This window comes from Amblyomma maculatum, chromosome 10, assembly GCF_055883805.1.
Source record: "Amblyomma maculatum isolate TAMU_Amacu chromosome 10, ASM5588380v1, whole genome shotgun sequence".
Taxonomy (NCBI): domain Eukaryota; kingdom Metazoa; phylum Arthropoda; class Arachnida; order Ixodida; family Ixodidae; genus Amblyomma; species Amblyomma maculatum.
Window position 1 is genome coordinate 54,672,671 of NC_139353.1, and position 21,907 is coordinate 54,694,577.

Below are 21,907 nucleotides of genomic sequence, written 5' to 3' on the forward strand. Positions count from 1 at the left end.
ACACACACACACACACACACACACACACACACACACACACACACACACACACACACACACACACACACACACACACACACACACACACACACACACACACACACACACACACACACACACACACACACACACACACACACACACACACACACACACACACACACACACACACACACACACACACACACACACACACACACACACACACACACACACACACACACACACACACACACACACACACACACACACACACACACACACACACACACACGCATACGCACGCACGCACACACGCACGCACACACACACACAAAAACACACACACACACAGACGTACATACATAGATACATACATACATACATATATGTAAGGGCAATACCTAGTTACTACTCCTCGCATAAAACAATATCAAATGATGTGCTGCAGTTTTGCCTCTTTCGCAACGGTGGAGGCAATGGAAAAAGTTCCATTGAATTGAAATTTTCGTCGCCAAATATGAAATGTGGCCTGTAATTGCGAAGAATGACTGCAGTTTCGAACTCATGGACAGACTGCGTTCAAATATTTGCAATATTGTTCAACACAGTGTATATCAATAGCATTACAGCTAAGAATATATTTAGCGGAGCCAAAGTACCCACGGTGGAAATAATAATTGTCACTCCATCCAAGTCAGGAAGGGTTCTTCTGTTATATTTACTGAAATTTACATCCAAAATATTGTGTGGTGCTGTGTACTCTGCACCTCTTTTGTAATGTGTTTGTAATGTAAAGATAGGACAGGTTTATTTTAAAAAATAAATTGTAATTAAATTTAAAATAGTTACCTTGGCTGAAAATATTACGAAACTATTTGAATCAGTTAACTTTTGCACGTCTCTGGCTCTTTGCTCCGGGAAAGGTGCCTTACATTAGCTCTCTTGCCGCAGTTTATAACACACGTTCAGCCCACGGTTTCGCTTCATTATGGAAACATCCTACTTCCCAGCTGCCGCTCGTAACCTCATCAAATAACGAATAATATTTATTTCCTGTGCATGCAGTTTGAGGTATTCAGTATGGTGAATTTAGAATTTAGAATTTTTGTAGGCTATATGAAGTCCTGGATAACTGTCCCCTATAAGTATTACCAAATTCCACGGTAGGCCTCAGCATTGTTCAGCGAATCACACAGGAATAATTTGTCAATGAGAGTGCTTCTTAGGAGCGAGGCATAGAGATCTCCCTTTGCACAGGCAACAAAATTGCTTATACAGCTACGCAAAATGAATCACTACAACGAGACTGGAAGTTTTGTAAATAAAAATATATATAACAATAAATTTATTAAGTTAAAGTTCCGTTCGTGATTTCGATTCCTTTGTAGCCTTTGGTGTGTCTTGCGAAGGAGTGTCCGCCTTAAGGCCAGCCTTAAAGAGAGACTCCAAAGTCCCCGAGAGCACTGACTCAAGCCCTTCTTTAGCTCCGTCCTTCCCTGCACTGTCTGGATTGAAGATCATCTTCAGGGCTTGAGAAAACATTTTCTCCAGTCCTCCTTGTCCACCTTTCTGACTGCCCATAAGGGAGGATAGCATGGAGAGGACATTAAGTTGAGACCCTCCGCTCTGACTGCCTAGTAAGGATGGTAGTCCTTGAAGTACTAAAGGCGCCAGTTTGGACAGGTCCAAGGGCTGCTCATCAGCACTACCTGAGGATGACCCCTTGCCAACATTAAGAGCACTGAGTCCCTCGAGCACGCTCTTTAGGTTGTCAATAGTGTTAATGGCATCGGCGTTCTGGGACGTGTCGCCAGCCTTGCCGAGATTTGCGAACAACTGCTGTAGAAGAGCCGCCGAGATGTCGGGTTGGGAGTTGGCATCGCTCTTCTGGGCATCGATGCCTGTGGACGGTTCGCCATCTTTTTTTGGTGTAGCACTGTCTCCTTCCTGTTGAATCCCTTTGAGCAGTAAATCTTCCAATGGGGATCGGGAGGCTGCGTCAGCTGACTTTGTCGCGTAGTTTTGGTATAATTCTACCGCTTTTCCCATGATGGCCATCCAGTCGATCTCACCGCCTTTGGAACAGTAGTCTGCGAGGGGTATAAACATAAAAAAAAAACATTAACGAATTCGCTTTGTTCAAAACAGGAATAAAACCCAGTGAAAGAGATTCACTGCATTAGAGTCGAGAACAATTGTTCACTGAGTTTCGCCATGATAATAAAAATCTACTAAATTTCAAGCTTCAGTGAACCGCAGCAAATCCTGGTGAAGTATTCGATAGGCTGCCGACTGCCTAATTACATCTGATGGTTAGCGGACAAGTGCTTATGGCTGAAAAGTACTTTGCATGGACGCCATAGGAAAGCTGAATGTTTGTGCATGATTTACAGTAACCTGGCTACGAGTACACAAAGTACTCAAATATTGTTTAGTGGTGTGCCCCCGTATGCGCCGTGTACGTGGCGCTCGTGTGCTGTTCGATGTCAGAGCACGTTAAAGAAACACATGTGGTCATAAATTTCCGGAGTCCTCCACTACACCGTCCCTCATTGCCTGAGTCGCTTTGAGGCGTTAAACCCCGTAAACCATAAACTAGTTAAGGAAGGATAACGTAGAATTTTCTGAATTATCACGTTTTAGTTGGCTGATTTCACAGTTCTGCAAATCATGCTTAGTTGCTGTATAAAACATTTTCCTTTGCATTTATGATGTGCACTAGTGGAAATTCAATTTCGAGGAAAGGCGGCGTAAACCTCAAAGAGAATTTAGAATACCGTACAAATTGAATCGTTTTCTGCTCAGAACTACAAGAAACTATTTCGCCTCTCCGCGCTATTGTATCTTTTCGGATCCTATTTTATAGTGTTTACCGGGCCAATTCCAATTTAGGCTCTGTTCAATTTAAGCAGCATGTAAAAAAAAAACAAACAAAACAAGAAATTCGGGCTAGTTTGTAGACTGCCTAAACCTCTCGAGAGCAAAAACAAATGGAATGCGGTGGACAAACAAAAGAGGCGGAATGTATTTACGTCTTCACCTTTTCTGTTATTAAATGATATTTTAAGGCATATTCCAATCTTGCGTACGCACAGCCATTCTGCTTCTTATTTGTCCTAGCTATAAATTGTGAACACTTCAGGGGGCACTTTTGCATACAGTGTATTTTATTTATTTCCAAAGCTGGTTACGCTATTACTGTGAATGGAAATTGACATGGTCAGTACTAACGATGCACAAAAGTAGCACACATTAATCTCTAAAAAATATATCTTGCGTGAAGGTTTTCAATTTAGTCGCTTCTTTTCACTGGCCTGGACACCCAAATTATTTCCAACCGAAGCATTAATTGCAATAATTGACAGCTTAACTTCTCGGAGCCTTGAAAACATGCTGATGAAGTTAATCTTTTTTTCCCCAGCTTCGAAACTAACTTCAGAATAGTTTAAAGTGTTTCAGTCCTAACTACCGCAGGTTGAATACAAATATGTGTTTCAGTTTCATGCTGAAACATACTTCAAGAATAACAGGAATACTAGTTTTCAATATCAAAGTTGCCACTAAATTGGTGGAGCTCTGATAAACGTAACCCCATGCAGTTTAAAGTCCTTATAAGCGGCTACAGCATGTGTGGAACCAGCAGTATGCATACAGCCATCCGGATACTACTCCAAAATTTCTAAGGTGCGTGTTGATTTAAAAACTCTAGCATAATTTAAGAATTTAGACAAAAGGAACGTGTGAAACATTGTATGTATAGGCAAATCAAAAGTTACAGCCAATATCTATCGCACTGCCTGGGAACTCGAACAAATGTCTTTTCGTTCTCGAACCAGATATTGTCTAGGAATATACTGCGATGAATATCGGAATCAATCAGATTTAGAGCATGTGTAGCATCGAAAATTTTTCATTAGTGTCGAGCTCATTGCGGCAGACTCCATTTCCTACCGCTTCAAGAAAAAAAAAAAAGACATGGTACTGAAATTTTCAGTTGTCACTTCGCAAATGAGGCCAATCAAACGCTATGACAACGAAGGAAACAAAAATGCGGCGCAGGACATAAGGAATAACGCACCTAAGACAGTGAAAGTGGGTCACATTTGCGGGGAATGATGAAGGACGAAGGAGGCAAGGTTTTGTATTTGTAAGGTTATTTTCGATTTCATATAACAGTGTCCTACAAGCCTGAGGAAGCCTTCAATGAGTTTACTTGCTTACTGCAGGATAGGGGAGTGTTCATCTGGGACGCTCTCTAATCGACAGACATTTTTATTTAGGAGGAAATAGCCGCCCGGACGTAATCATTGCCCTCTATCGTATGAATAAGGCGACGAAATCAATTTTATGGCATAAGCAAAACATACACTTCACGAACTAGTTTTCGTCTACTGTATTTAACACTACAGGAAAGATTAAATAATAGAAAAAATAAACGCAAGCATACGCGCTAATTATTAGGTATGCAAATCAACCTCTTTGATAGCGCGATCAAATCTAAATTACGCGTCTCGCAACGTGAGAATCACCCAGATGCAGTACAGTGCACAGTACGCACCATTCCTTTACCTTGTGTATTAGTCACGTTTGAGAAATATAAAATGCACTGTCGCTATTTATTTATTTATTAAGGAACCTACAGCGCGAAGGCATTACAGTGTGTGTGTGTGTGTGGGGGGGGGGGGGATGTACAAAAAGAAGCATTTAGCATTTCTCTCGATTACTGAGCGGCGCTATTTCATCTTTATCTCGGATATTAGCACAAGAATATCGATAAATGTTATCATAGTCAGCAGCTAGTATCGCAGACGCGCTACGTCCAAACGGCATGAAGCTAAACACTCACCTGGTAAATCTTTTTCAGCAGTATCTTGTGTCGCCCGGGTCAAGCAGAAAACCGCGAACGCCAGGAACGCCGATGGTACTAGTCGTTTGTGGAGCGCCATGACGCCAACTGAAACCAAAACACGGTAACGTTTGAGACCGGGAATAAAACGTTTATTAAAGCTCTGCTTTTCGAACGTCAATAACATAGCTGCAGACACTCCCACCAGGCTGCGGCAAGCGCCACAAAAATGTGATAGCGAAAATCTTATAAAATGAACTGTGGCCCGCCAAGGAATATTACCCCACTTCCAAGGGCGCCCGTTTCTCGGAGTGTCCCCGCCGCCGACGCAGTGAAGAGCGCACCGCCGTCGTGTACCCTGTAGAACGTCCGGTGGAAGGAAAGCAGGAGAGGCGAGGGGTTCCGGGCCACGTGCTACGTACGCCGCTGAAGCGATACAGCTCGGCACACAGAGCTCTGCGTAGTATGTACCGACTCAGCGTCTCGCTCTAAATAAAAGTGGACGGGAGGAGAGCAGGGAAGGGAGCCAACGGGAAGGCAGTGGAGAGAAGGATGAGTAGCGGTTTAATGTCCCGTACTGTGATCAGCGTAAGTTTTCTAAGTAGGGGGGACTATGTACGGCCCCTCTTGAATAGTACGCTCTCCACACCCCCATTTTTTTTCCTGGGTTGGTTTCATTGTCTCGTCGCTATGGGCCGACAGCTCTCAGCACGGCGCCTGGAGATGGAGATGTCAGGGGCGTGCGAGAGATGCGCCTGGGACACGTGGCATGCAGATCGCGTGCTGTGTTGTGATTTTGTTGAAAAGAAGGGGCGCCTTGGACATAATACGTGCTGAGCAAGCTCATATACATGACAAGAACCGTAAGGTTACAAAGTGCACTGTGAAGAAGATGCGGCGAATAGAGTAAAAAAAACAACAACTTAAAAACATGCAGAAATGGGATAGGATCACCAGGATAGCTCTTTATTATGCCAGAAGTTCACTAGCTTTTTCGTTCCGGCACGTTTTGTAAACATTTGGCCTTCACGAAACGGCTTCACATTTCAGCAAGGAAAGTATGTAAGCATGGGCGTGGAGTGCTACAAGAAAGAGCACCTTTTTCCTCACCGCAGCTAAAGCTGACTACGGAAAAGGAGGATTGGCAACTGCTTAGCTGTCTTGTACGGCAATAAGGGCTGAAAATATTTTAAAATCCAAAAGCTAGGTTTCCTCCGGGGCCTGAACTAGAAACCTCAGCAGAACGTTTTTTCAAACCTTCGGCTTCTCTCATTAGCAGCACAAATGAAGGCATATTTTTTACTATCCCCATTTAGGCAGCTAATATTTAGGAGCTATCCGGCTCATGATATAAACTTGTACTACCTCTTATGTTATGCGCATCAGCGGACAACTTGGCGATTTCATGAAAGGGAAGGATTTTTTAGAGCTTTTGTTATTGGATGAATTAACTGCGAGGTTTTGCACTCTGATGATAAGGAACGGATGAAAGTGCGTTTTTTTTTTTGTTTAGAGATCATCGAAAGGCGAAATAACATACTGTCGCTAACAAAGGTGTACGCAATGTAATTCAGAGCTAAAATAATTTACAAAACCCAAATGTTTAACATTTCGTCAATTATAGAGGGAGTCTTGCTATCATTAGCAGCAGATTTCGCAAGGAGAGAGCTGCGAAGTTATTCTGTCGATCAGTGACATTCACATAACTTTTGATTTTTACTGATTGAAATTGAGCGCCGAGATATTGGAGCAAGAATGTTGGTGCTCATTTCATTTATGATTTAAATATGACATAAAAGAAAACTGCAGCTGATTACTTTCAAATTTTGTCGCCCGTTCAAGAGCCCGAAGGTAACAATATTCAGGCAGCAAGAAGCGAATGCTTTCAAAGGTGAAATATAAATTCCATCATTAAAAGCTGCAAACTGCACAAGAAAAGGAAACTGCCAGCAGTCATCGTTATCAGTTAAACTGCTCCCTGGCTCGTATTGATTATGTTGATGGTTGTCCGGGAGCAAGATATAAGTTTACCACTCCGAACACTGTACATTAAATTCTTTGTCGTCCAAAAGCAGGCATCGGTACAATTTTGAAGCTAGTGGAGGCGTAACCTATGCGTTGGCGATGACGTTCGGAAATCGGTGTCGACGAATTTGCCCGCAAAAGTCACCGATGAGGGCGACATATGTATTATGTGCATTCTGTCTCTTTTCTATCGTTTAAAGGCTCTCCATTTTGGGTATAAAATTACGCTCTCTTTGTGTTTGAACCGTAGTAGCCTTTGATACAACCAAACTTTAATTGATGTTCACTGTCCGTTTAAAGGATGATTAGCTCGGCAGACGTCAATCATGTAAATGCTGAATGAAGAATCCACAACGAGAGAGCGAGTTTCAGCATTAAAACCTCGTTCGCAGCAGATGTCGTCAGCATACGTGCACATTCAAAATCGTTCATTATTGAATGTGCATTAAAGGTTCGTAAGGAACTTCTTTTGAATCCAATTTCTGACATGTCCTTGGAAGTTAGCGTTAACATGAAGAGAAGGTGCGCTCCAATCACGTAAACTATAGACTGAAGCGGCTCTTAAAAGAGGTTGCCCATCCTCACAATGGTAGCTACTAATTATCATGTGTTTATTGCGCAAACTAATGTGGGGCAATTAAGGGTTTGTATGATTTATATCTCAAGGAAGCCAAGGTCAATGTTAAATATAGAAGATTTGTTGGCAGTCATTCAGTTTTAATTAAAAATGTAATAGAACAATGCAATAGAACGTAAAAGGAGAAGCAACCAAAAGCGGCAGTGTGTGATAGTTTCTTCTATATCCTAATCAATGAACCCGTTGTTAAATTATTATTTCACATTTTGAACAATAACAATAAGAAATCTCTTTTGGTTTCTTTGGTGCCAGTGGCACGTGGCTCCCTTTGTACATGTGTTTTCCTCACCGCGCAGGAAATAAGCCCCTAAAAGACTTCAGAAAACAATTCTAAATTTCCGGAGTTGCTGCATGTGCCATGCGCTTCCTCGCGAGCAATAAAACGTGCTTTGAAAACGAATGTTATTAATAACGTCGACGATTCGGCAGCGGGGGCTCGGATATTCAACGCGGGTTGAGCCTTCATTTCCATGCACATGCATCCACACTTCGGTCGATGTTTCAATCCTGAATTTCCGTGCAGGTAGACGAATATTAAGAGCAAATTTATGAAAACGTCATGGCTGAAACTAAAGTAGAATAAATTAGGACCACATAATAATGACAGGTTTGATGATTTCAAACACAAGTAGTAATTTGGTTTCCTGTAAAAGCCCGTTAGGCTACCCAGGACGCCTAGCTGGAGTTGATTGTTTTGATCGTTGTTTTATGAGATTGAACGCAAAGAGAATATTATGCCAGCGTTTGGCAAAAACTGAAATTATTTAACTTCCGGTGAAACTACCACAAAGCGTTAGTTTTTTTTTTTTTTGAAATACAGACACTCGGCGCACAGAACAAGTCGCGGACTACAGCTTTTCGCGAAACACCTGCGCATTGCTGTGCTGCGCAAGGCTGAAAACGTCACTGCTCTTTCTTTGAACGAACAAGAGTCCGTGGACAAGGGACTTGTTCCAAGCGAAATAAAATAGACAATATGTGTTATATGTCTCTGGGTACAGCCTTTTGTTCCGTGAATTCAGCCGCCGCACATCTGAGATGGCTGCTGTTGCGGCTACGTTCTGCAGAGCTGACTGTCGCCTTGTTTGTGAAAATGGTCTCTCGTCCGCTGTTACACAATGCCGTGTTACTAGGAGACCATGGAGCGCCTCTAGAAAACAACAATTCTAACAGTGCTGTCAAGCCGTGACAAAATTATACGCAAGCCTTTCGATTTTTATACTGTTTGGTTTGCTGCTACATGCACGCAAACAGAAACAAGAATTAGAAACTCATTTTTACGGACTTTGAACAGTGTGCTAAAAATGCAAGGCGTATTGATACGTGCGTGCTGGCATAGTAATATAAAAAGGATGAAAACTTGTAACGCCTTAATTAAAATTCATGTTAATTTCTTCGCAAGACGCTCAGTGGTGGACTGTTGATGGTTAGGTGTTGTTAACTTGCGGCCAAAGCAAACCGCAATTTAAATGAGATGAGTAAGGTGTAACGATCTTTGCTGTAGGCGACCTCGTTTACTAGGGCTAGGCGAAGAGAACCGCTTGCAGGTGCAGCTGTAGCTCGCGTCTCGTGGCGGCGCGCTGGCGCCAGGTCGTCTTATTTACAGAATTAACTTAATTCATGGAAGTGAAAATGCGGTAGCACTGGTAATTTGCCTCTTGTGAAGAAGCACGCTGCAAATGAATCGCATGCACACTTTTGATTTTAATGAACGGCAGTCCGAATTCGGAATTCAAGTATGGCTTGTCATATACGTACTCCCGTATTAAGTTAAGGCCATCACGTTAAAAATTTTTCTTTGGTCAAAGCCAGCGGTAATGGTTCAATGCGATGTAGAGTAGTGGAGCTACTTTATAATTAGAAGGATTACCGGGTGGAAGTGGGCAATTTGCGCCTTTTGCCTGCGCATAAAATGTGTGGATATAAATTGCATAAAAAGGCAGAAGAAACTACTGACAGCGCCTGTTTCAAATATTTGCTTATTTAGTGCACCGTTATCATGAACCGAAAGCTTTGAAAAGAAAACAAAAAACGTCAGCAGTTGTATAACAAAGGAAGGGACATTGCCCAAAATGCGGAGATCGATCTCCCAGGACAGGCGCTGCCCTTTTCAAACATATCACGAGTATTGTGTATACACTGTCGGACAGCCTCGCAGCTACGTATTCTGCACTTCTGAAGACCAGTAGTGGAGCCAGCAAAGAGCAGAGATTCATAAACTGCTTCTGTTCACATTTTTTATGAGAACTATGATAACGTGGCCTTCAGAAAGTTCGCTCATTAACCTCTAAAAAGATGGAGGAATAGACTGTCTGTTGGTACCGGCCGTTCCTATAGCTATCGAGTCGCGTGAACAGGCTGTGGAAAACGATCTGATTCAGAGAGCGGCATATATGGAAAAACGTACGGAGAGATAGGCCGTAGCAATGTATTTCTTGGTTCGAACTATCTGCAGATGGATAGAGAAAGAGCGATATGACGGGCAACGATGCGAACAAAATGATAAGGCGAACCAAGGAAGAGCGAACAACCTAAATTCGTACACAATCTTGAGCATCTTATCGAATTCCCTGCATTGTTGCATATTTTCACTACATTAAGCATTATGAGAAACAAAAAGGACCCGCACATTAAACACCTTGAACCGCAAAAACGTTGCCAAAAATAAGCACGCAAAAACCCCTCAATTACCTCAGCGATGCAAGCACTGTCATAGATACGTATTTTTAGAACCTGTAATAGAAGCTGCAATATGTAGCCAAAATTAGTGCCAGAGTCGAAAATTCAGCAAGAGAAATTTGGTTCCGCGAGGTAAAAAAAAAAAAAAAAAGGAAGCGCAGAGAATAGTCTGAAATGAACATACAGATTCTCGTGGTAACTTTATGCCACACACTGCATGCTTGTATATGAAAGCGGCTGCAATAAAAACTATGTTTCGAGAAGGATTTATTTTCGCTAACCAGAGAGCTTCAACAGCTGGATATACGAGTTTACCAACCTACGATGTGAATGTTTAAAAGTGAACACAAACTGAGGTTGCCACAAAATGAAACAAACCAACTTTTACTATCCGGTGTTTGCTATGAAATATGTAAGGTTTCGTGGGGTATGCCGCTATTATTGCGAGTAAAATAAAAGTACTCTTTTTACCTCACCATAGTGTTCGCTTTTACAAGCCTGGGACAGACTTTAATATTAAGGTCATCCTTAGCCTTCTCAAACTTTACCTCGCTGTGCAGTACCGTGTCCATACCGCCAATTGTTAATAAACACGCGCAGATTTAGTTAAAAGCTTAGTCTAACACAAGACAAGAGACGAATGTAAAGCCTCCACCTTACTGGTACATTTTCATTTGACCCACTGCCCTACTTGGGTTTAAGAGTGCAAACGCTTGCTTTGTATTCTGGGTCTACGCGCATTGTGTTTCCTCACATAGCCTGCACGTTCTCAGAATTTTGATATTATCGAACATGGGTTTCTGACCCGCACATTCCACAGTTCCTTTTAGTCATTCAGAAAAGCTAACAAACATCAGCCACGATTTTTATAAAATTGGCGGCCTCATTGGCACACGTCATCGTTACATCTGCGTCTCCTACATCATTCTGTTCCGCCCATTCGCACAAGATACACTATTGTAATAAAAGAAAACAATGCGTTTAGATGCTAGACACATGCTCTGGTTAGAGTCGCATTGTCCTGAGGGAGGAAAATATCGAAGCACCTCTAAAAGCGTGTAGAAGAAGTTTCGTGCATAAGAGGCAGCACTTACCAGTTGTTTACGAAGTTCAGTGTCAGCTGATGCCCACTGGTCGTAGGGCTCAATACGTTTTGCGGGCTGTAAACAAGTCTCGAACAGCGTATAAGCTTGCGGGAAGTGGCTGGCCGGCCCTCCCAGTTCTGGAAGGGAGATGCTTCGTCGTTAGCGGCGCCTACTGCGCAAGGCCACGCTCGTGTGTGCGTCCAGCGACGACGAAGCTTCGCAGTTTTCCGTCGGCGGCGGTAATCTAGCCGCGTTTGGCGCGCCGCGCTCGCGTGGCACGGTTTGCCGGCTGGCGAGGCCGCTGCGGCTGAAGCGGAGGAAGAAGGAAAGAAGCGCGACGTCACGGACTCCGTTTAAAGCGATTCCGAAGATGAAGGCCGGGGAGAGAGAGAAATAGAATGAGGGATGTAACCCATAATGGAGAACAAAGTATCGCCACATGAGGGAGCAACGTGCCCGCAAGAGCTGTTGCTATACGAGCAATGTCAAATGCGCGTGCGGTCGTCCGAGGACTTATGTATCGCGAACAACGGAAACCGTTCTCTAGTATTTCTGTTTACAACGAAATCCCCGGTCAAGCGGATGGATCTTCTCAGCCAAACGAAAACGCTGTTTCATTTTTTTCTCTACATTTCTCTCTTAAAAACACTATTGAATCTGATGCCAAACAATATTTTAAATTTTGTATTAGGAATAAACAATTAAGCATATGATAACCAAGGATATATATATATATATATATATATATATATATATATATATATATATATATATATATATATATATATATATATATATATATATATATATATATATATATATATTTGTTTTTAACTGCTGAGCGTCATGTCTTCATATTCGATGTATATTTGCAACTGAATGTTCGCGCGCTATATTTTGTTATTTTGTTTCCTCCGTGAGGTAATTTCACACTGAAGCTGTTATTTGTTCAATATCCAATAATACGACTGGAATTTCTGTATCAGATAATTACTCCCTGGTAATAAAAACTGGTTGCTCCTAGTGCACGTAAAAACATCTGGAAGCAAGGACCGACCTCTGTATTAATGACATGTCTTGCCACCTTTGGGGATTATTTTTGGTCAAACTCAAGACAAGGCACTTACCTACCACGATCATATGAATCCTTTTCTAGGCGGTTATGGATACCTTTCATTCGCTAAGTTCCCTCATTAGTTCCACCTTGTACTTTTCTTCTTGAAGCTGTAGTCTCGGCTCTGCGTGAACATTCAATATTGTTTATTTAGTTATTTGTTTGTTGTATCCTCAGGGCCAAAGGCATTACAGAGGGGAGTGGGTTAATTAGGATACAGAACAATGAATATAATACAGTGAAAACAAGTAGTACACAATAAAATTCGTCCAGAATATAACAAACAACATTCACAAAGCGTGAATAACATAAAATCAATGTACAGGGTCGTCCACTTCTAGCTATAACACTGTCACTGCTTTCAAAGCAACATTGCGCCCGACGTAGGCATATATCGATGCAAAGCGATGCGAGCACAGAAGGACCCGGGCGTGTTGCTTCACATGGCCTGCCACTAAGCTATATTGCTTGGCCGAGTCGGACGCAATGACGCTTTGAAAGCAGTGACCGTGCTATAGCTAGAAGTGGACGAGGCTGTACATAACACAGAGGAAACAGATATAACATATGATCAAATTCCTTCAGAATAAACATTGTTAGCTATTGCGTCGTGAAAGGTTTTGTTATCTGAAATGGCTGCAATTTGGCGTATATTGCCTGACCAATTTCTGCGCTTTTCGAATTTATATAATTTCACGGCTTGCACCTAGTGTTTGCTTCAAAATGAGGCCAACAAAGGCACATAGTCCAATATACCACAAAAACAATGATTAGGTTAGCAGGAATAACGCAAAAGGGAGCACTAGGGCAGCTGATATGACAAGCAAAATATGCTCATTTGGAATTAATAAAGGGGATATTAGCTTATGTAAAAGGGGAAAAACCGAAACAAATTCTTGCGCATGTGAGGAACAAATTAGGACCTGTGAGAGAAAAAGAACAATTCAAACAAACCTGTTCAATGAGATTATCAATTAAAAACCCCTAGCTATGGACACAAAAAGCACGCAGATGATATTGCAGTGTTAATGTAATTGATAATCCTCATATTCAGGTAAAACATCGTGATCGTGACAAAAGGGCGCAGCTAATGACACGGGCGAGGAAAGAAACAGGCACAAGCGCTGACTTTCAAGAAGGTTTATTAAAAGGCATGTCAATATATACATTCGGCGTGAAAAAACAACAACTTACGCTTTGTCACGTTCGAAATACATGCGTTGGAAAAAACAAAACAAAAACAGAGATTATGAACCGTTTAAGAGCACGACTTCATTTTTAGTGAGTGACACGGAATGTGTGCTAACACAATGATTGCGTTTTTGTTTGCAATTTCAGTCGCGCTCAGCAGGTAAAACACTCACTGAAGCCATAGCAGTTTGCATGGTATCGGTATATCACTACTTCCTCATTAAAAATAGGCTACGGTCACATTACTGTGAGGTTTGGTAAGCTAGAGAACTAGAATTGAAGCGAAAATGTTGCCACTGGCTGCTTTCAGCAGCTAATTTTGATCACATAGGACAATAGAGGTCTGCGCACAATCCCTGTCACGAAGCTTTTTAGACTTCACGTCAGGAGTTAGAAAAAGCGGTGCGAAAAATTAACCTAATTTAACGCCCAATTATCTCTGAAATGACTGCGTTTACTAATATGAACATTGTAACAAAATCCACATAAACAATATTAACACCAGAACGAAATGTGTGTGGAATTCTCCTATTTTGCGGACTGTTTCTTAGCAAATGAGATTATCGGCAGGAAGAACTCCCTTTCACGCTGGCAGCACCTGTTAAAGAAGCGATAGTTGCTTTTTTTTTTTGTCTGCTCGGAAGCCGTTCAAAACACCAAGTGCCCAGTATTTTGGCAACGGACGTATGCGCATTCCATTATTGTGTTGTGGGCGAGCATACTTGTACTAAGCACAGTGGACTCAATGCGACGTCTTCAGCAATTGGAAGTTTTTTCGGTGTGCACACAGAGCAGGTGTTTGAGTTCAACCCCTGAGGGAAATCGTAATGTGCTTTTTCTGCATTATTCGGAGTGGTCATCATGCATTATGTAAGTTAATTTCTACTGTGTGCGTGTGTTTGCGTACTACTTTACATTTTCATTGATTTTTGTCTCCTGAAGCATATGCTCATTAGCAGTATCAAAGAAGTTACCTTGTATTATTGCACAACATATGTTTTTTGTTCCCTGGTCATTACACGGAAAGATTAGAACTGTACCGAAGGAGATGTGTCTCTTACTGCGTTTATATTGATGTATTCTTTTGGGTCCGCATTAAGATGTGCAGCCGCAAGTAAGCATGTGCTGCCAACGCTTCCAGGTGGCATAGCCTAGTCAGGCTCTTTCCGAGCCTTCTGGTTTTTCCTCCTGAGCCAATTTGTACTGAATTGTCTCAAATAAAGATGAAAGAAAGAAAGAAAGAAGTATCGGTAAAGTATTTTCCTAAATTTCACAATATATCAATATTCAGATGTATTCGCTAACATGAATACCTTAACACTGAAGCAATTTTGTTTCTCTAGAGCAGCTGAGGAGGAAGGGGTGGATGTGTATCTACATTTCTACTCATTAAATTGGCCGGCTCAGCGCACTGATACATCAATCTGTGTGATGCCGTATCCCCTCAATTTGTGTACAGTGCTAGCATTTTATGCGATGTTTGTGCATCTAGTTCGGTAGAAAATGCATCGCCCGCGCTGTAACCCAGGCTTAATAAAACCGGAGTTGGAGCAAATGCTCACGTGGATTAGTATCGAAACTGAGACGTATCCGTTTTTTATGCAGCGTTCCACGTGGTGTCATCAGACTCCGTTTTCCGTTTAGGATCTGTCTGCTAGTCAAGTTGGACTAGCATAACGACGATAGGGTTTGGAACGGACGATATAGGGACGCCTCAGATAAGAGTACGTTTTTCTTAAAATGCCTTAAAACTTTCCCGGAACGTTCCATAAAGGCTTGACAGAGCATCTACATTGCCGAGAAAAACGAACGGGGAGAATATGGACAGAAGAGTTTGCAAGCTTTTTCTATCATCGCGGAGCCAACTATGTCGACATTGTGGCGTGAGTATATGGCGGTAAGACTTGCCTATTCATGTCAGAATATTTACTCACTACGCAAATACGGAATCGCTTGAAATATGGTATTATAGCCTCGCGAAAGTTTGCTTTCAGCTTATGTACAAGTTTCGTACTAGGGCATGAATAGGGCTGGAAAGACTGATCTTACTGTACAATAAATCAGCTTGTCTTTTCGAAGGGAACGAAAAGGATGTTTTGTGCAAAGACGTTCGCCTCCCGAAACAGTAAAGTTTATTATGAATGTATTTGTGGAAGTTGTTCGCAGTGGCCACAACACGTCCTGTTGTGAGGTTATTGCAAGATTTTAGAGAAAAGCGCATTCCCAAATGCGAGCGCTTTACCTATTCTGAAACCTGCACACAAAACTCAGCATGGCATTTTTTCTGCTTATTTCGGTCTGCAATCAAACCTACGATACCAATTTCGCCAGCTGAACTACCTAGCTACATGGTACAAAAACGTTCAGGCCGGTTAAGCTCCCCCTTTAATGATACGACGTGACAGCAGTAATGATTCATGTATGCAGTTAATGTTTTTGAAGGCAGGTCCTTGTACATGCAGTTTCCTACTCACTTGACTCTGTTCCGTTCAGTCGTTCAGTCGTGTCCGACTCTTCGTGACCCTATGGACCATGTCACGCCACGCTTTCCGGTCTCTCACTATCTTCTTAACATCACATAACTTCATCTGCAGTGCCCCGAGGATGCCATCTAACCATCGCGTTCGCTGCCTACCCCTTCTCCGGCGACCCTCAACCTTTCCCAACATCAAATCTTTCTCCAGCGACTCCTCTCTTTTCATCAGATGACCAAAGTAGCTGAGCTTTAACTTTAGAATTTGACCCTCCAATGAGCAGTCAGGGTTTATGGTCGACAATATCAACTGATTTGATCTTCTGGCAGTCCAAGGAACTCTCAAGAGTCTTCGCCAGCACCACAATCCAAACGCGTCAATTCTTCGGCGGTCAGCCTTTTTCACAGTCCAACTCTCGCATCCATACATCACAACTGGAAAGACCATAGCACGAGTTATACAGATCTTGGTTGGCAGACTGCTCTTTACTAGGCGGTCAAGGCTAACCATTGCTCTCTTTCCCAGAAGCAGGCGTCTCCTAATTTCATGGCTGCAGTCTCCTTCCGAGGTAATCTTGGAGCCCAAGAACAGAAAATCTGTCAGAGCTTCCACTTCTTGTCCATTGATGGTCCAGGACTTGACAGGGCAAGACGCCATGATCTTCGTCTTTTTAATGTTCAGTTTAAGCCCAAACTTCTCACTCTCTTCTTGTACGCGCAACAGAAGTCTCTTGAGTTCCACTTCACTTTCTGCCATTAAAGTGGTATCATCCGCATATCTATGGTTGTTGATACGTGTTCCAGCAATCTTCCCTCCAGCAGAAGACTCGTCCAGACCGGCCTTCCTCATGATGCACTCTGCATATAGGTTAAATAGGCAGGGCGACAGTATGCAGCCTTGCCTCACTCCTTTTTCGATCGGAAACCAATCAGTAAGACCATGCCCAGTTCTGACTGTGGCCTCTTGTCCTTCATACAGGTTCCTGAGGAGATAGATGAGGCGGATTGGAACTCTCATCCCTTGGAGAGCTTGCTACAATCTGCTGTGATCTACGCAGTCAAACGCTTTCGCATAATCAATTAAGCAGAAGTAGATGGGTTTCTGGAACTTTCTTGCTTTTCACATGATCCAGCGAAGGTTGGTAATTTGGTCTCTAGTTTCTCTGCCTTTGCGAAAGCCAGCTTGCACGTCCGGAAGCTCCCGATCCACATACTGCTGCAGCCTATCTTGGAGGATTTTCAACATCACCTTGCTAGCATGCGAAATAAGCGCGATCGTGCGGTAGTTGGAACAATCTTTGGCACTGCCTTTCTTTGGAATGGCGATGTAAACTGACCTCCTCCAATCCTGTGGCCACTGCAGGGTTGTCCAAATCTTCTGACATAATGTATGCAGAATGTCAATAGCGTCATGGTTGAGGTTTTGAAGCAACTCAGCTGGAATGCCATCAATTCCGCTAGCTTTGTTCTTAGCAAGGCTGGCTAAGGCCCATTCAACTTTACTCTTCAGGATGCCCGGCTCGAGATCAGTAATCACCACCGTCTTATGTTGGGTTTGCACATTCGGGTCCTTCTTGTACAGTTTTGTGTATTCCTGCCACCTCTTCTTTATCTCTGAGGCTTCAGTGAGGTCCTTGCCTCGTTTGTCCTTTATCACGCCCAGCTTAGCCCAGAAGCTTCCTTTGATATCTTTGATTGTCTTATACAGAGTTCTTGTGTTCCTTAATTGGCTGTTGTCCTCAACTGCTTGGCACTGTATGTTCAGGAAGGCATTCTTATCTCTCTTTGCTATTATCTGTAAATCCGCATTGAGAACCTTGTATCTTTCTCTTTCCCCCATAACTTTTGCCATCCTCCTTTCCTCAGCTATTTGCAAAGCCTCTTCAGATAACCAGTTCGCTTTCTTGCATTTCTTTTGCTTTGGAACTACCTTAGTAGCAACTTCATGTATTATATCACGAACATCAGTCCACATCTCTTTGGGCTCTCTGTCTCCTAGATCTAATTCTTGAAATCGATTCCTCACTTCTACAGCATATTCTAATGGAATTTGATCCAGATCATACTTGAAAGGCCTTCTAGTTTTCTGCGTTTTCCTCAATCGAAGCTTAATTTTTGCAACAAGAAGCTGATGATCGGTGCCACAATCGGCCCCAGGCCTTGTTTTTACTGCTTGTATAGCGCTTCTCCATCTCTGCCGGCAAAGAATACTAACCCCTTTATTTGTGGCATACCCTTTTAAACACAGTAAATTCGTAAGATGTCACGTGCACGGATGAACATTCGACACAGATATAAAGGATAGTTGAGCCAAGCCATATAAACGAGGCAGCGAGGCGTAGCAGCCGGTTTTTTGAGTCAGGATTCAAGAGTTTCTATTTCTGTCTCACCCTTTCCTCTCAAAGAAGACCCCCGCTTTGGCAGTTGTGCTAAATGCGCCATGTCAAGTGGAGAATTGAAGTTAAACCGCAGACCAATCAATGAACGGCCATGTTGTCGAATGGCATGCGCGTGATTGTTCGCTCTAGAAGCTGATAACACCAACAAAGCCGATTTCCTGTAGGGTTTGAAATTTAACTTTGACCAGTTTAGAACAGAATACCGATTAGAAATGTAGCCAAGAAAGAAGCGAATGGCTATTGATGTTAAAGGGAGAGTAGAAACGGTTGCACATCCACCAAATGACAACATGAATAGTCAGCAACACCAGTGCCTTCGCGATCAAGAGCAGTCGAAAATAGTATGTAGACTTAACGTCTTTACATCAATGATCTGGGCTATGGAGGAATTTTGGTAGCTCTTCCAATGTACCTGCTTGTTGACTCTGCAATCAATTGTGAATAAAAAGATACAATGTTAGTCAAATGAAAAAACTTTTCCAAGTTGGCTCGTTCACCATGTGCGTTTAATGAAGGCTAAAATAACATCTTTTGTATGCTTTTTATTGGACAGTGATAGGGCAAAAATGCGATGCGTCGGAACACACTATAATGTGCAGTGTGGATTACGCCAGCTGTTAATTGACGGTCGCGTGAAGTTTCATGAATCCTTCTACATGCAGTTGTCGTACTGTTTTTCCTCATCCTTGAAATGCTATATTATAGTGTTACTGAACAGTCGATAGTAAAGTAATAGGGAATAGATTTCACCGTTTGCGAATCACGTGCATATTAATCAAGATAGTTGATGTCCTGTGGTTTTTGTCACGGAACCTTAATACATCTGGGATATCACCTGCGTGCTTTATTGGGACACGTTTGCGTGAAATGAACCATCGTTGAAGTTTACTGAGAGAGAAGCAAAATATATTATACAGGTGGCCATAGAATTAGACTGACAAGAAAATGAGTGCCAATATGACGCTCAAACTCACTATACAGCTACCAGCTATCATATGGAACAACAAGTGCGTGGTGTATTTTAGGAAAGGTTTCAGGTAGATATCTTTACCTTTCTTGACGTTCATTTTTTTCAATATTGCATTGGCTTCGTTTGGTGATTATTACAAAAATTACAAAAACAGATGTATGAGAGTTCATGCGCGTTCATAAGCGTAGACATGCTCTTTAAAAGGACTGCCTCATGTTGTGCTGCAATCTGCAATAAAGGGTAAACATATATTTGGTTTGCAAAACAAAATAACTGTCAATATTAAAAGAGTTTTTTTCCCAGTTAAAATGAGGTTACGGGCAATAAAATGAAACAAGAGTTTTTTTCCCAGTTAAAATGAGATTACGGGTAATAAAATGAAACAAACAGATTGAAGTATACACAGTACAGATGCTGAAAAAATACGCCCCTAATATGCCTCGAAATACGGCGAAAGTAGAGTACCTGCTTTAATAGTTTTCCAAGAAGAGGCGAAAGAAGAAAAGAAGGAATGGGAAATTAAACTGTGGAGCCATCCTCCGCCTGTATGTCTTCAGCATGACGGTGAAGAACTTTTTTTGTGTAGCTGACAATTATATTGTCCCACCTGACGAAATATGCTGCCCTAAAACGATGTATAGCCTCTCTCTTTCCCTCCCACATTTTTTCAATAAGACAATGTTTTTTGCATTCATTTAATTTTCTTCATTTTGTTCTTTGGAAGCTACACAGAGATTCTAATTAAATATTTTCACTGTGTGTTGGCTTCCGTCCTTGGGACGAGAGATACCACACAGGCAATCATATGTATCCCATTAGAGACCTTGGAGACCTTTATCGCGGGACTCCATATACTGCAGGCTGCCCTACCACCGACAGCTCATGTGGCAAGGCTACTCTGTCCGTTGCAGCTCCCGTTTTCTTTTCTCGTATCGCATGTTCCAGATGCCAGCGTCAAGTCACTGCCACAAGCTTCGATCTGAAATATTGCTAGCACGTATCTTCTAAAGCACTAGGGCCCGGCCTGTGAGAACCACTCGTGTAATTATAGATCTGTTTCCACGAAAAATTTCACCACTATCCTTCCGATCTCCAATCGAGTGCGCAAACTTGCACTCCTCGCCGGGCTCGACCGAAACGGATCGCAATTCTGCTTGCCCAGCCCGATGGCGACAGCAACAATGCATGTATTGACAGGGGTAATGATAAAGGTAGCGATGACAATGACGGCAGGCTTAGTTAATAATTATCACATTAGCAAAAGTGATGATGATGAGAACATGGTTAAAAGTGGCGATGTAGTTAGTGAAAACGGTTCTGTCAAGTGGCTTTCGCCATTACTGCTCTGGTGCAGACTTAAGCGCACTCCTAAAATCATTCATTCAGTCAATCAGGGATTTATCCAAGTAAGAGTCGAGGTCGCCTTCCTTTTTTTGCCATTCTGTGCATCAAATTGGTTCTTCGCACCAGCCACAGCCCTCAGAGCCGACAGGTGCTTTCGGTGGTGAATGGCAATTTAGGCACACCGGCTCCAGTTCGGCCTTAAAAAAGCTTGTTGGGCCACTTTCTAGTATAGTCGTGACGCTGTTTGCGACCAAAGTGACTCCCATTACCCCTTTACTAAAATGGCACTATTCCACGGCTATGGTGGCTCTTCGGAGGGGAGGAGACGCAGTACGGTCGTATAGAATACGAGTGAGGTGAAGATATATTAATAACAGCTACAACGGCTGGGATTCGGAACACGCCGCACGAGAGTCTGGAGCAATGGCCGCCATGGGCTAGATCAGTCGACTGAGCAGCTGCATTGTTTCCGTTTGGCCTGGTTTGTACTACACTCGTAGAATGAATCATCGTGGCGAACAAGTACTATACACCACATGGTTATTTATGAACAGTCTGTGAAATATTTGCGCCTCCAGTTCTGCGGTTCGCGTTTGCCTATAGCTGAGTTGAACAATGTTTGGCGCGCTGCATGATGCACTTCGGAGTTCAGTTTTTTTACTCATTCCCACTGGGTGGCTGACAACTGCTCTGTTTAGAGTAATTTTGAAAATAATGAGCAAACAGGTGTGCTTCTAAGCCTTATTGCGGGTTTTTTGCACATTTACTCAACCGGTAATATTTACATGCTCTATGACGTTGTGCGTTTGACTTTCAAAATGTCTTTACGGGAAGCATCAGAAAACTAAATAAACTATATCACTTGGTTAGCGATTCCGCAGTGTAAGCTGACCAGCTATAGCTGGTTTGTATATGCAAAGAGAAGAGGTGATTTGGGCTTTCCGAAGAAAGGAAGCTGTAGTAAATATTTCTAGCTGGAACCAATATGACTAATATTTTCTAGAACAATATCCAATACGTTAAGGCATGCACAACATATTTACGTGGATATAGCACTCCTCATCTAGTATGTAGCGTAGCTCTTGAAGTGCCACTAATTATATAAATATTACTAGACTGATCATACAAGCATAGGCTACGTGGCAGCCCGTGAACACCGAGA

At 42.5% G+C, this 21,907-nt stretch overlaps 1 protein-coding gene across 1 annotated transcript; it reads right to left on the reverse strand.

The window, feature by feature from the left end:
* Window positions 1-1,312: 1,312 nt before the first annotated feature.
* On the reverse strand, window positions 1,313-5,264 carry LOC146176497 (uncharacterized). The gene is made up of 3 exons (XM_084582809.1): window positions 5,111-5,264; window positions 4,829-4,936; window positions 1,313-2,072 (listed from the first exon to the last, which is right to left on the reverse strand). The coding sequence occupies exons 2-3, from the start codon at window positions 4,926-4,928 to the stop codon at window positions 1,336-1,338; spliced, it is 837 nt and encodes a 278-aa protein (XP_084438935.1). The 5' UTR covers window positions 4,929-4,936; window positions 5,111-5,264; the 3' UTR covers window positions 1,313-1,335.
* Between the last annotated feature and the right edge of the window lie 16,643 nt (window positions 5,265-21,907).

Coding starts and splice junctions, on each gene's coding strand:
- LOC146176497 (XM_084582809.1), bottom strand. CDS start 4,928: ATGGCGCTCCACAAACGACTAGTACCATCGGCGTTCCTGGCGTTCGCG. Junction 2,073..4,828: donor TGCTGAAAAAGATTTACCAG/GTGAGTGTTTAG, acceptor TACCCCTCGCAG/ACTACTGTTCCAAAGGCGGT.